Source organism: Pseudophryne corroboree, chromosome 7, assembly GCF_028390025.1.
Source record: "Pseudophryne corroboree isolate aPseCor3 chromosome 7, aPseCor3.hap2, whole genome shotgun sequence".
In the NCBI taxonomy this organism is placed as follows: domain Eukaryota; kingdom Metazoa; phylum Chordata; class Amphibia; order Anura; family Myobatrachidae; genus Pseudophryne; species Pseudophryne corroboree.
Window position 1 is genome coordinate 264,395,616 of NC_086450.1, and position 14,374 is coordinate 264,409,989.

The window sequence follows — 14,374 nt, forward strand, 5'->3', positions numbered from 1 at the left end:
ACAGGGTTAAAACAGAGAGGGGGGGCACTTATTTGGCGATATGATTACATATGTGAAAATGCTATAAGGGAAAACACTTATATAAGGGGTTGTCCCTGTATAATTATAGCGTTTTTGGTGTGTGCTGGCAAACTCTCCCTCTGTCTCCCCAAAGGGCTAGTGGGGTCCTGTCCTCTATCAGAGCATTCCCTGTGTGTCGGTACGTGTGTCGACATGTAGGAGGACGATGTTGGTGAGGAGGCGGAGCAAATTGCCTGTATTGGTGATGTCACTCTCTAGGGAGTCGACACCGGAATGGATGGCTTATTTAGGAATTACGTGATAATGTCAACACGATACAAGGTCGGTTGACGACATGAGACGGCCGGCAAACAAATTAGTACCTGTCCAGGCGTCTCAGACACCGTCAGGGGCTTGTAAAAACGCCCATTTACCTCAGTTGGTCGACACAGACACGGACACTGACTTCAGTGTCGACGGTGAAGAAACAAACGTATTTTCCTTTAGGGCCACACGTTACATGTTAAGGGCAATGAAGGAGGTGTTACATATTTCTGATACTACAAGTACCACAAATAAGGGTATTATGTAGGGTGGGAATAATCTACTTGTAGTTTTTCCTGAATCAGATAAATTAAAGTGTGTGATGATACGTGGGTTTCCTCCGAGAGAAAATTATTGGAGGTATACCCTTTCCCGCCAGAAGTGAGGGCGAGTTGGGAAACACACCTTAGGGTGGATAAGGCGCTCACACGCTTGTAAAAACAAGTGGCGTTACCGTCTCCAGATACGGCCGCCCTCAAAGAGCCAGCTGATAGGAAGCTGAAAAATATCCTAAAAAGTATATACACACATACTGGTGTTATACTACGACCAGCAATCGCCTCAGCCTGGATGTGCAGCGCTGGGGGGGCTTGGTCGGATTTCCTGACTGAAAATATTGATACCCTTGACAGGAACAATATTTTATTGACTATAGAGCATTTTAAGGATGCATTTCTATATATGCGAGATGCGCAGAGGGATATTTGCATTCTGGCATCAAGAGTAGATGTGATGTCCATATCTGCCAGACGATGTTTATAGACACGACAGTGGTCAGGTGATGCAGATTCCAGACGGCACATGGAAGTATTGCCGTATAAAGGGGCGGTCCATCGGACCTGGTGGCCATGGCAACAGCTGGAAAATCCACTTTTGTTACCCCAAGTCACATCTCAGCAGAAAAGGACACAGTCTTTTCAGTCTCAGTCCTTTCGTACCCATAAAGGCAGGCGGGCAAAAGGCCAGTCATATCTGCCCAGGGTTAGAGGAAAGGGAAGAAGACTGCAGCAGGCAGCCCATTCCCAGGAACAGAAGTCCTCCACAGCTTCTGCCAAGTCCGCAGCATGACGCTGGGGCCATACAAGCGGACTCGGGTGCGGTGGGGGGTCATCTCAAGAGTTTCAGCACGCAGTGGGCTCACTCGCAAGTGGACTCCTGGATCCTACACGTAGTATCCCAGGTGTACATTGGAAATTCGAGACGTCTTCCCCTCACAAGTTCCTGAAGTCTGCTTTACCAACGTCTCCCTCCGACAGGGAGGCAGTATTGGAAAAAAATTCACAGGCTGTATTCCCAGCAGGTGATAATCAAAGTACCCCTCCTACAACAAGGGAAGGGGTATGATTCCACACTATATTGTGGTACTGAAGCCAAACGGCTCGGTGAGATCTAAAAGATTTGAACAATTACATACAAGGGTTCAAATCAAGATGGAGTCACTCAGAGCAGTGATAGCGAACCAGGACGATATGGTGTCACTGGATATCAGGGACGCTTACCTACATGTCCAAATTTTGCCCTTCTCACCAAGGGTATCTCAGGTTCGTGGTACAGAACTGTCACCATCAGTTCAGACGCTGCCGTTTGGATTGTCCACGGCACCCCGGGTCTTTACCATGGTAATGGCCGAAATGATGATTCTTCCTAAAAGAAATATGGACGCTTTCCTGATAAGGGCAAGGTCCAGAGAACAGTTGGCGGTCGGAGTAGCACTATCTCAAGTAGTTCTACGACAGCACGAGTGGATTCTAAATATTCCAAAATCGCAGCTTTTTCCGACGACACGTCTAATGTTCCTAGGAATGATTCTGGACACAGTCCAGAAAAGGATGTTTTCTCCCGGAGAAGAAGACCAGGGAGTTATCCGAGCTAGTCAGGAACCTCCTAAAACCAGGAAAAGTATCAGTGCATCATTGCACAAGGGTCCTGTGAAAAATGGTGGTTTCTTACAAAACGATCCCATTCGGTAGATTTCACGCAAGAACCTTTCAGTGGAATCTGCTGGGAAAATGGTCCGGATCGCATCTTCAGATGCATCAGCGGATAACCCTGTCTCCAAGGACAAGGGTGTTTTTTTCTGCGGTGGCTGCAGAGTGCTCATCTATGAAAGGGCCGCAGATTCGACATTCAGGACTGGGTCCTGGTGACCACGGATGCCAGCCTGAGTGGCTGGGGAGCAGTCACACAAGGAAAAAATTTCCAGGGAGTGTGATCAAGTCTGGAGACTTCTCTCCACATAAATATACTGGAGCTAAGGGCAATTTACAAGGCTCTAAGCTTAGCAAGACCTCTGCTTCAAGGTCAGCCGGTATTGATCCAGTGGGACAACATCACGGCAGTCGCCCACGTAAACAGACAGGGCGGCACATGAAGCAGGAGGGAAATGGCAGAAACTGCAAGGATTCTTCGCTGGGCGAAAAATCATGTGATAACACTCTCAGCAGTGTTAATTCCGGGAGTGGAAAACTGGGAAGCAAACTTCCTCAGCAGGCATAACCTCCACCCGGGAGAGTGGGGACTTCAGCGGGAAGTCTTCCACATGATTGTAAACCGTTGGGAAAAACCAAAGGTGGACATGATGGCGTCCCGCCTGAACAAAAAACTAGACAAATATTGCGCCAGGTCAAGGGACCCTCAGGCAATAGCGGTGGACACTCTGGTAACACTGTGGGTGTACCAGTCAGGGTATGTGTTCCCTCCTATGCATCTCATACCAAAGTACTGAGAATCATAAGAAGGAGATGAGTAAGAACGATACTCGTGGTTCCGGATGGGTCAAGAAGGACTTGGTACCCGGAACTTCAAGAGATGCTCACGGAAGAACCGTGGCCTCTACCTTTAAGAAAGGACCTGCTCCAGCAAGGGCCTTGTCTGTTCCAAGACTTACCGCGGCTGCGTTTGACGGCATGGCAGTTGAACGCCGGATCCTGAAAGGGCATTCCAGATGAAGTCATCCCTACCCTGGTCGAAGCCAGGAAGGATGTAACCGCAAAACATTTTCACCGCATTTGGCGAAAATATGTTGCGTGGTGTGAGGCCAAGAAGGTCCCTACAGAGGAATTCCAACTGGGTCGTTTCCTACATTTCCTGAAAACAGGACTGTCTATGGGCCTAAAATTAGGGTCCATTAAGGTTCAAATTTCGACCCTGTCAAATTTCTTCCAGAAAGAACTGGCTTCAGTGCCTGAAGTTCAGACTTTTATAAAAGGGGTACTGCATATACAGCCTCCTTTGTGCCCCCAGTGGCACCTTGGGATCTCAATGTTGTTTTTTGAGTTTCCTAAAGTCACATTGGTTTGATCCACTCACCACTGTGGAATTAAAATATTTCACATGGAAGGTGAAGATTCTATTAGCCCTGGCTTCAGCCAGGCGTGTGTCAGAATGGGCGGCTTTATCATATAAAAGCCCTTACTTAATTTTTCATTCTGACAGGGCAGAATTGAGGACTCGTCCTCAATTTCTCCTTAAGGTGTTTTCTGTTTTTCACATGAACCAACCTATTGTGGTACCTGCGGCTACTAGGGACTTGGAGGACTCCAAGTTACTTGACGTTGTCAGGGCCCTGAAAATATGTTTCCAGGACGACTGGAGTCAGAAAATCTGACTCGCTGTTTAGCCTGTATGCACCCAACAAGATGGGTGTTCCTGCTTCTAAGCAGACGATTGCTCGCTGGATTTGTAGTACAATTCAGCTTGCACATTCTGTGGCAGGCTTGCCACAGCCAAAATCAGTAAAAGCCCATTCCACAAGGAAGTGGGCTCATCTTGGGCGGCTGCCCGAGGGGTCTCGGCTTTACAACTTTGCCGAGCTGCTACTTGGTCAGGGGCACACCCTGACTGAGGAGGACCTGGAGTTCTCTCATTCGGTGCTGCAGAGTCATCCGCACTCTCCCGCCCGTTTGGGAGCTTTGGTATAATCCCCATGGTCCTGACGGAGTCCCCAGCATCCACTTAGGACGTTAGAGAAAATAAGAATTTACTTACCGATAATTCTATTTCTCGTAGTCCGTAGTGGATGCTGGGCGCCCATCCCAAGTGCGGATTGTCTGCAATACTTGTACATAGTTATTGTTACAAAAATCGGGTTATTCTAGTTGTGAGCCATCTTTTCAGAGGCTCCTTCGTTGTTATCATACTGTTAACTGGGTTCAGATCACAGGTTGTACGGTGTGATTGGTGTGGCTGGTATGAGTCTTACCCGGGATTCAATATCCTTCCTTATTATGCACGCTCGTCCGGGCACAGTATCCTAACTGAGGCTTGGAGGAGGGTCATAGGGGGAGGAGCCAGTGCACACCACCTGATCCTAAAGCTTTTATTATTGTGCCCTGTCTCCTGCGGAGCCGCTAAACCCCATGGTCCTGACGGAGTCCCCAGCATCTACTACGGACTACGAGAAATAGAATTATCGGTAAGTAAATTCTTATTTTTGCAGATGATACAAAGATATGCAAGAGGGTAGACACACCGGGAGGGGTCAAACAAATGATTAATGACCTAGGTAGGCTTGAGAAATGGTCAAGAACGTGGCAACTACAGTTTAATGCTAAAAAATGCAAAATCATGCACTTGGGTCTCAAAAACCCAAAGGCTAAGTATAGTATCAAGGGTACTATAATGGAAACTACTGAGGAGGAAAGAGATTTAGGAGTCACTATTTCAAGTGACTTGAAGGCAGAAAGCAATGCAACAAAGCAATGAGAAAGGCAAGTCAGATGCTTGGTTGCATAGGGAGAGGAATCAGTAGCAGGAAAAAAGAAGTGATAATGCCACTGTATAGGTCATTGGTACGGCCCCATCTGGAATACTGTGTCCAGTTCTGGAGACCCTATCTCCAGAAGGATATAAATACATTAGAGAGTGTACAAAGAAGGGCAACTAAAATGGTGCATGGCCTACATCACAAAACTTACCCGGAAAGGCTAAAAGATCTTAACATGTATAGTTTGGAGGAGAGAAGGGAAAGGGGAGACATGATAGAAACTTTCAAATATATAAAGGGTCTTAACAAAGTTCAGGAGGGAAACATTCTTCAAAGGAAAAGTATTAGAACTCGAGGGCATACATTGAGACTGGAGGGGGGGGGGGGAGGTTCAGGGGAAATTTAAGGAAAAATTACTTCACAGAAAGGGTAGTGGATAAGTGGAATAGCCTCCCATCAGAGGTGGTAGAGGCTAAGACTGTAGGGCAATTTAAACATGCTTGGGACAGGCATATGAATATCCTTACAAAGAATCAAGGTTAAAAAAGGGTTGAGATTGCCTAAAGGATAAAATAAAAAAGGGGCAGACTAGATGGGCCAAGTGGTTCTTATCTGCCGTCAAATTCTATGTTTCTATGGTGCAGTTGTGTCCTAGGATGTCATGTTGCAGCTTCGCCATAGGTAATGCCTGAGCCACATCTGAGAAAGCCAGGCTCTGCAACCACTAAACCCACCAGTATTGATCATTCTAGTGCCAAAACACTGACAAGCTTGGTTCTGCTTCTATGGCGGCACACCTGGAGACTGCTCAGGGCACACTAGTGTGCCACGGCACAGTGGTTGAAAAACACTGCTCTAAAAGAATTGGTCCCTGAAGGTGTTAAACTGATATTGTTCTTTTGGTCCATCTGTCCTTGTTTTTTAGATTAATTCTTTAAAACTGTATTTGCAGGCAAAGGAGCGTGCTAATGGAATGGAACTGGATGGAAGACGGATACGAGTTGATTTCTCCATTACAAAGAGGCCTCACACACCTACCCCAGGAATATATATGGGAAGACCAACTTAGTGAGTATTTTGCAGAAGTGTTTAGGATGAAAACTAAAGAGCCTGGTTCCTAATAACAGCAGCTGCAACTTTAAAGAAAAGGCTCTTCCCCTACTAATACGATAATCTACTTCATGCTTTTAGATGTTTTATAACTCACATTATCTGGTAAATGATTACATTTAAGCTTCAAGTTATTTATTTTTCTATACCAGTGGCAGTTCTCGGCGTAGAGACTACTATGATCGAGGGTATGAAAGAGGGGGATACGATGACAGAGAATACTACAGCAGGTCCTCATACAGGTAAAGTCTACAGTAATGTGAATTTATTTTGACATTTGTTATACCGGCTTTATACACTGCTCAAAAAAATAAAGGGAACACTAAAATAACACATCCTAGATTTGAATTAATGAAATATTCTTATTAAATACTTTGTTCTTTACATAGTTGAATGTGCTGACAACAAAATCACACAAAATTATCAATGGAAATCAAATTTATTAACCCATGGATGTCTGGATTTGGAGTCACACAAAATTAAAGTGGAAAAATGCACTACAGGCTGATCCAACTTTGATCCAACTTTGATGTAATGTCCTTAAAACAAGTCAAAGTGAGGCTCAGTAGTGTATGTGGCCTCCACGTGCCTGTATGACCTCCCTACAACACCTGGGCATGCTCCTGATGAGGTGGCGGATGGTCTCCTGAGGGATCTCCTCCCAGACCTAGACTAAAGCATCCGCCAACTCCTGGACAGTCTGTGGTGCAACATGGCGTTGGTGGATGAAGCGCGACATGATGTCCCAGATGTGCTCAATTGGATTCGGGTCTGGGGAACGGGCGGGCCAGTCCATAGCATCAATGACTGTCTTGCAGGAACTGCTGACACACTCCAGCCACATGAGGTCTAGCATTGTCTTGCATTAGGAGGAACCCAGGGCCAACCAAACCAGCATATGGTCTCACAAGGGGTCTGAGGATCTCATCTCGGTACCTAATGGCAGTCAGGCTACCTCTGGCGAGCACATGGAGGGCTGTGCGGCCCCCCAAAGAAATGCCACCCCCCACCATTACTGACCCGTTGCTAAACCGGTCATGCTGTAGGATGTTGCAGGCAGCAGAACGTTCTCCTTGTCATCTCCAGACTCTGTCACGTGCTCAGTGAGAACCTGCTTTCATCTGTGAAGAGCACAGGGCACCAGTGGCGAATTTGCCAATCTTGGTGTTCTCTGGCAAATTCCAAACGTACTGCACGGTGTTGAACTGTAAGCACAACCCCCACCTGTGGACGTCTGGCCCTCATACCACCCTCGTGGAGTCTGTTTCTGATCGTTTGAGTAGACTCATGCACATTTGTGGCTTGCTGGAGGTCATTTTGCAGGGCTCTGGCAGTGCTCCTCCTGTTCCTCCTTGCACAAAGGCGGCGGTAGCGGTCCTGCTGCTGAGTTGTTGCCCTCCTACGGCCTCCTCCACGTCTCCTGATGTACTAGCCTGTCTTTTGGTAGTGCCTCCATGCTCTGGACACTACGCTGACCGACACAGCAAACTTTGCCACGGCTCACATTGATGTGCCATCCTGGATGAGCTGCACTACCTGAGCCACTTGTGTGGGTTGTAGACTCAGTCTCATGCTACCACTAGAGTGAAAGCACCGCCAGCTTTCAAAAGTGACCAAAACATCAGCCAGAAAGTATAGGAGCTCAGAAGTGGTCTGTGGTCACCACCTGCAGAACAACTCCTTTTTCTCTAACGTCCTAAGTGGATGCTGGGGACTCCGTAAGGACCATGGGGAATAGCGGCTCCGCAGGAGACTGGGCACATCTAAAGAAAGCTTTAGGACTAACTGGTGTGCACTGGCTCCTCCTCCAAGCCTCAGTTAGATTTCTGTGCCCGACGAGAAGGGTGCACACTAGGGGCTCTCCTGAGCTTCTTAGTGAAAGTTTTAGTTTAGGTTTTGTTATTTTCAGTGAGACCTGCTGGCAACAGGCTCACTGCATCGAGGGACTAAGGGGAGAAGAAGCGAACTCACCTGCGTGCAGAGTGGATTGGGCTTCTTGGCTACTGGACATTAGCTCCAGAGGGACGATCACAGGTTCAGCCTGGATGGGTCCCGGAGCCGCGCCGCCGGCCCCCTTACAGAGCCAGAAGAGCGAAGAGGTCCGGAAAAATCGGCGGCAGAAGACGTTCCTGTCTTCAATAAGGTAGCGCACAGCACTGCAGCTGTGCGCCATTGCTCTCAGCACACTTCATACTCCGGTCACTGAGGGTGCAGGGCGCTGGGGGGGGGCGCCCTGAGACGCAATAAAACACGATAAAAATACCTTACATGGCAAAAAATGCATCACATATAGCTCCTGGGCTATATGGATGCATTTAACCCCTGCCAGAATATACAGAAAAACGGGTGATAAGGCCGCCGAAAAGGGGGCGGAGCCTATCTCAGCACACTGGCGCCATTTTCCCTCACAGCTCAGTTGGAGGGAAGCTCCCTGGCTCTTCCCTGCACTACAGAAAGGGTTAAATAAAAAGAGGGGGGCACTAATTAGGCGCAGTATTAAAACATACAGCAGCTATAAGGGGAAAAACACTTATATAAGGTTATCCCTGTGTATGTGTGTATGTATATGTGTGTGTGTGTGTATATATATATATATATGTGTGTGTGTATATAATATATATATATATATATATATATATATATGCGCTCTGGTGTGTGCTGGCATACTCTCCCTCTGTCTCCCCAAAGGGCTAGTGGGGTCCTGTCCTCTATCAGAGCATTCCCTGTGTGTGTGCTGTGTCGGTACGTTTGTGTCGACATGTATGAGGAGAAAAATGATGTGGAGACGGAGCAGAGTGTCTGTAACAGTGATGTCACCACCTAGGGGGTCGACACCTGAGTGGATGTACTGTTGAAAATTACGTGACAGTGTCAGCTCTGTATAAAAAAAAAGTGGTTGACCTGAGACAGCCGGCTACTCAGCTTCTGCCTGTCCAGACGTCTCATAGGCCGTCAGGGGCTCTAAAGCGCCCGTTACCTCAGATGGCAGATACAGACGCCGACACGGATACTGACTCCTGTGTCGACGGTGAAAAGACAACCGTGATTTCCAGTAGGGCCACACGTTACATGATTGAGACAATGAAAAATGTTTTATACATTTCTGATAATACGAGTACCACCAAAAAGGGGTATTATGGTGAGGGAAAAACTACCTGTAGTTTTCCTGAATCTGAAAAATAAAATGAGGTGTGTGTGTGTGATGATATGTATACCCTTTCCTGCCAGAGGTTAGGGTGCGTTGGGAAACACCCCCTAGGGGGGATAAGGCGCTCACACGCTTGTAAGAACAAGGGCTCTACCTTCTCATGAGATGGCCGCCCTTAAGGATCCTGCTGATAGAAAGCAGGAGGGTATCCAAAAATGTATTCACACACATACTGGTGTTATACTGCGACCAGCAATCGCCTCAGCCTGGAGGTGCAGTGCTGGGTTGGCATGGTCGGATTCCCTGACTGGAAATATTGATATCCTAGATAAGGATAGTATATTATTGCCTATAGAGCATTTAAAAGATGCATTTCTATATATGCATGATGCACAGCGGAATATTTGCCGACTGGCATCAAATATAAGTGCGTTGTCCAATTCTACCAGTAAAATGGTCAGGTGATGCGGATTCCAAACGGCATTTGGAAGTATTGCCTTTAAAAAGGGACATTTGGGGTCGGTCTTTTAGACCTGGTGGCCACGGCAACAACTGGGAAATCCACGTTTGTACCCCAGGTCGCCTCTCAAAATAAGACGCCGTATTATCAGGCGCAGTCCTTTGTTGGCAAGCGGACAAAAGGTTCCTCTTTTCTGCTCGTGACAGAGGGAGAGGAAAAAGGCTGAAGAGATTACCCAGTTCCCAGGAACAGAAATCCTTTCCCGCCTCTGCAAAAGCCCTCAGTATGACGCTAGGGCCTTACAAACTCAGGCACGGTGGGGGCCCGTTCTCAATGAATTTCAGTGCGCAGTGGGCTCACTCGCAAGTAGACCCCTGGATCCTTCAGGTAATATCTCAAGGGTACATATTGAAATTCGAGACGTCTCCCCCTCGCCGTTTCCAAAAGTCGGCTTTACCGACGTCTCCCTCTGACAGGGAGGCAGTTTTGGAAGCCATTCACCCAGCAGGTGATAATCAAGGTACCCCTCCTGCAACAGGGAACGGGGTATTATTCCACACTATTGTGGTACCGAAGCCAGACGGCCCGGTGAAACCGATTCTAAATCTAAAATCTTTGAACACTTACATACAGAGGTTCAAATTCAAGATTGAGTCACTCAGAGCAGTGATTGCGAACCTGGAAGAAGGGGACTACATGATGTCTTAGGACATCAAGGATGCTTACCTTCATGTAAAAGTTTACCCTTCTCACCAAGGGTACCTCAGGTTATGGTACAGAACTGTCACTATCAGTTCAGACGCTGCCGTAGGGATGGTCCACGGCACCCCGGGTCTTTACCAAGGTAATGGCCGAAATGATATCCCTTCGAAGGAAGGGAATTTTAGTTATCCCTTACTTGGACGATTCCCTGATAAGGGTAAGATCCAGGGAACAGTTGGAAGTCGGTGTAGCACTATCTCAGGTAGTGTTGCGGCAGCACGATTGGATTCTCAATATTCCAAAATCGCAGCTGGTTCCGACGACTTGTCTTCTGTTTCCTAGGGATGTTCCTGGACACAGTCCAGAAAAAGGTGTTTCTCCTGGAAGAGAAAACCAGGGAGTTATCCGAGCTAGTCGGGAACCTCCTAAAACCGAACCAAGTCTCAGTGCATCAATGCACAAGGGTTCTGGGTAAAAATGGTGGCTTCCTACGAAGCAATCCCATTCGTTAGATTCCACGCAAGAACTTTCCAGTGGAACCTACTGGACAAATGGTCCGGGTCGCATTTTCAGATGCATCAGCGGATAACCCTGTCACCAAGGACAAGGGTATCCATCATGTGGTGGTTGCAGAGTGCTCATCTTCTAGAGGGCCGCAGATTCGGCATTCAGGACTGGGTCCTGGTGACCACGTATGCCAGCCTGCGAGGCTGGGGAGCAGTCACACAGGGAAGGAATATCCAGGGCTTAGGGTCAAGCCTGGATACATCACTTCACATAAATATCCTGAAGCTAAGGGCCATTTACAATGCTCTAAGCTTAGCAAGACCTCTGCTTCAAGGTCAGCCGGTGTTGATCCAGTCGGACAACATCATGGCAGTCACCCACGTAAACAGACAGGGTGGCACAAGAAGCAGGAGGGCAATGGCAGAAGCTGCAGGGATTCTTCGCTGGGCGGAAAATCATGTGATAGCACTGTCAACAGTATTCATTCCGGGAGTGGACAACTGGGAAGCAGACTTCCTCAGCACGACCACCCGGGAGAGTGGGGACTTCACCCAGAAGTCGTCCACATGATTAAAAAACTCGACAGGTATTGCGCCAGGTCAAGAGACCCTCAGGCAATAGTTGTAGACGCTCTGGTAACACCGTGGGTGTACCAGTCAGGGTATGTGTTCCCTCCTCTGCCTCTCATACCCAAGGTACTGAGATTGATAAGATGGAGAGGAGAAAGCACTATATTCGTGGCTCCGGATTGGCCAAGAAGGACTTGGTAACCGGAACTTCAAGAGATGCTCACGGAGGATCCGTGGCCTCTACCTCTAAGAAGGGACCTGCTCCAGCAAGGACCCTGTCTGTTCCAAGACTTACCGCGGCTGCGTTTGACGGCATGGCGGTTGAACGCCGGATCCTGAAGGAAAAAAGGCTTTCCGGATGAAGTCATCCCTATCCTGATCAAAGCCAGGAAGGTTGTAACCGCAAAAACATTATCACCGCAATTGGCGAAAATATGTTGCGTGGTGCGAGGCCAGTAAGGCCCGACGGAGGAAATTCAACTGGGTCGATTCCTACATTTCCTGCAAACAGGAGTGTCTATGGGCCTGAAATTGGGGTCCATTAAGGTTCAAATTTGCGGCCCTGTCAATTTTCTTCCAAAAAGAACTAGCTTCAGTCCCTGAAGTTCAGACGTTTGTAAAAGGGGTACTGCATATACAGCCTCCTTTTGTGCCTCCAGTGGCACTTTCGGATCTCAATGTAGTTTTGGGTTCCAAAAGTCACATTGGTTTGAACCACTTAAATCTGTGGAGTTAAAATATCTCACATGGAAAGTGGTCATGCTGTTGGCCCTGGCCTGGGCCAGGCGCGTGTCAGAATTGGCGGCTTTATCCTGAAAAAGCCCTTATCTGATATTCCATTCGGACAGGGCGGAATTGAGGACTCGTCCTCAGTTTCTCCCCAAGGTGTTTTCAGCGTCTCACCTGAACCAACCTATTGGTGGTGCCTGCGGCTACTAGGGACTTGGAGGCCTCCAAGTTGCTAGACGTTGTCAGTGCCCTGAAAATATGTTTCCAGGACGGCTGGAGTCAGGAAATCTGACTCTCTGTTTATCCTGTGTGCACCCAACAAGCTGGGTGCTCCTGCTTCTAAGCAGACTATTGCTCGTTGGATTTGTAGTACAATTCAGCTTGCACATTCTGTGGCAGGCCTGCCACAACCAAAAATCTGTAAATGCCCACTCCACAAGGAAGGTGGGCTCATCTTGGGCGGCTGCCCGAGGGGTCTCTGCTTTACAACTTTGCCGAGCAGCTACTTGGTCAGGAGCAAATACGTTTGTAAAATTCTACAAAATTAATATCCTGGCTGAGGAGGACCTGGAGTTCTCTCATTTGGTGCTGCAGAGTCATCCGCACTCTCCCGTCCGTTTGGGAGCTTTGGTATAATCCCCATGGTCCTTACGGAGTCCCCAGCATCCACTTGGGACGTTAGAGAAAATAAGAATTTACTTACCGATAATTCTATTTCTCGTAGTCCGTAGTGGATGCTGGGCGCCCATCCCAAGTGCGGATTGTCTGCAATACTTGTACATAGTTATTGTTACAAAAATCGGGTTATTATTGTTGAGCCATACTGTTAACTGGGTTCAGATCACAGGTTATACGCTGTGATTGGTGTGGCTGGTATGAGTCTTACCCGGGATTCAAAATCCTTCCTTATTGTGTACGCTCGTCCGGGCACAGTATCCTAACTGAGGCTTGGAGGGTCATAGGGGGAGGAGCCAGTGCACACCAGTTAGTCCTAAAGCTTTCTTTAGATGTGCCCTGTCTCCTGCGGAGCCGCTATTCCCCATGGTCCTTACGGAGTCCCCAGCATCCACTACGGACTATGAGAAATAGAATTATCGGTAAGTAAATTCTTATTATTGGGGGTGTCTTGCTAATTGCCTATAATTCCCATCTGTTGTCTATTCCATTTGCACAACAGCATGTGAAATTGATTGTCAATCAGTGTTGCTTCCTAAGTGGACAGTTAGATTTCACAGAAGTGTGATTGACTTCGAGTTACATTGTGTTTAAGTGTTCCCTTTATTTTTTTTGAGCAGTGTATTTTAAATACATTGGGCTGTAAAAAAAAAAACCTACATTTTTGTAACCTTCCCTCAAATTTATTTTAACAAATGTTAGACATTTGTTACTATCTAGATCAATGTTTCCCAACCGCGGTCCTCAAGGCACACTAACAGTCCTGGTTTTAGTGATATCCAGGCTTGAACACAGGTGACTTAATTAGTAGCTCAGGTATTTTGATTTAACCATCTGTGCTGAAGCCTGGATATCACTAAAACCTGCACTGTTGGTGTGCCTTGAGGACCGCGGTTGGGAATGCCTGATCTAGATAATCAAATGTTATACTTCTGTGAGGGTATGTGGTTACATTGCCTGCAGTTGGGATCCCGGCGGTAAGGATACAGACTATGGAATCCCGACCACTGACAATGCCGACAGCCGGAATCCCGGATAACTGGCTATTCCCACTCGTGTGTGTGTCCACGACACATACAGAGTGGGAATAGAACCTGTGGTGAGCCACCGAGCCTACAAGGGACTTCGTTGCTGCCAGGATCCCGGTTTCTGTATGCTGGCCTCCAGCATACTATACCCAACGCTCTGAGTGAGCTCTCTAGAATGTGTTACTGCTGTACCAGATAAATTGATCATTTTAATTAAATTTTATTGTAATACTTTCAGTGTAAGCCAGTCATTGTCAAGCACAGACCTTTTGAAGGTTCCCACTTTACTATAGTAATAGTAAATTTCGTACCCCTATCTACCTGAAAACCCAGGTCTGACAGATTGGGAACACGGTTCCAGTCCGGGACATGCCTCATTCCCACTGCATCTCTTACCTGTGTTATTACTGGGTAATG

General features: G+C 47.4%; 1 protein-coding gene across 2 annotated transcripts in view; it reads left to right on the plus strand.

Annotated features, from left to right (window-relative positions):
- Positions 1-14,374, plus strand: part of TRA2B (transformer 2 beta homolog) — a 127,863-nt gene that overhangs the window by 67,473 nt on the left and 46,016 nt on the right. For both annotated transcript variants that reach the window (XM_063934125.1, XM_063934126.1), the window contains exons 5-6: positions 5,982-6,097; positions 6,292-6,381. In XM_063934125.1, coding sequence (XP_063790195.1) covers positions 5,982-6,097; positions 6,292-6,381 — 206 coding nt within the window. The remainder of the gene's footprint in view (positions 1-5,981; positions 6,098-6,291; positions 6,382-14,374) is intronic.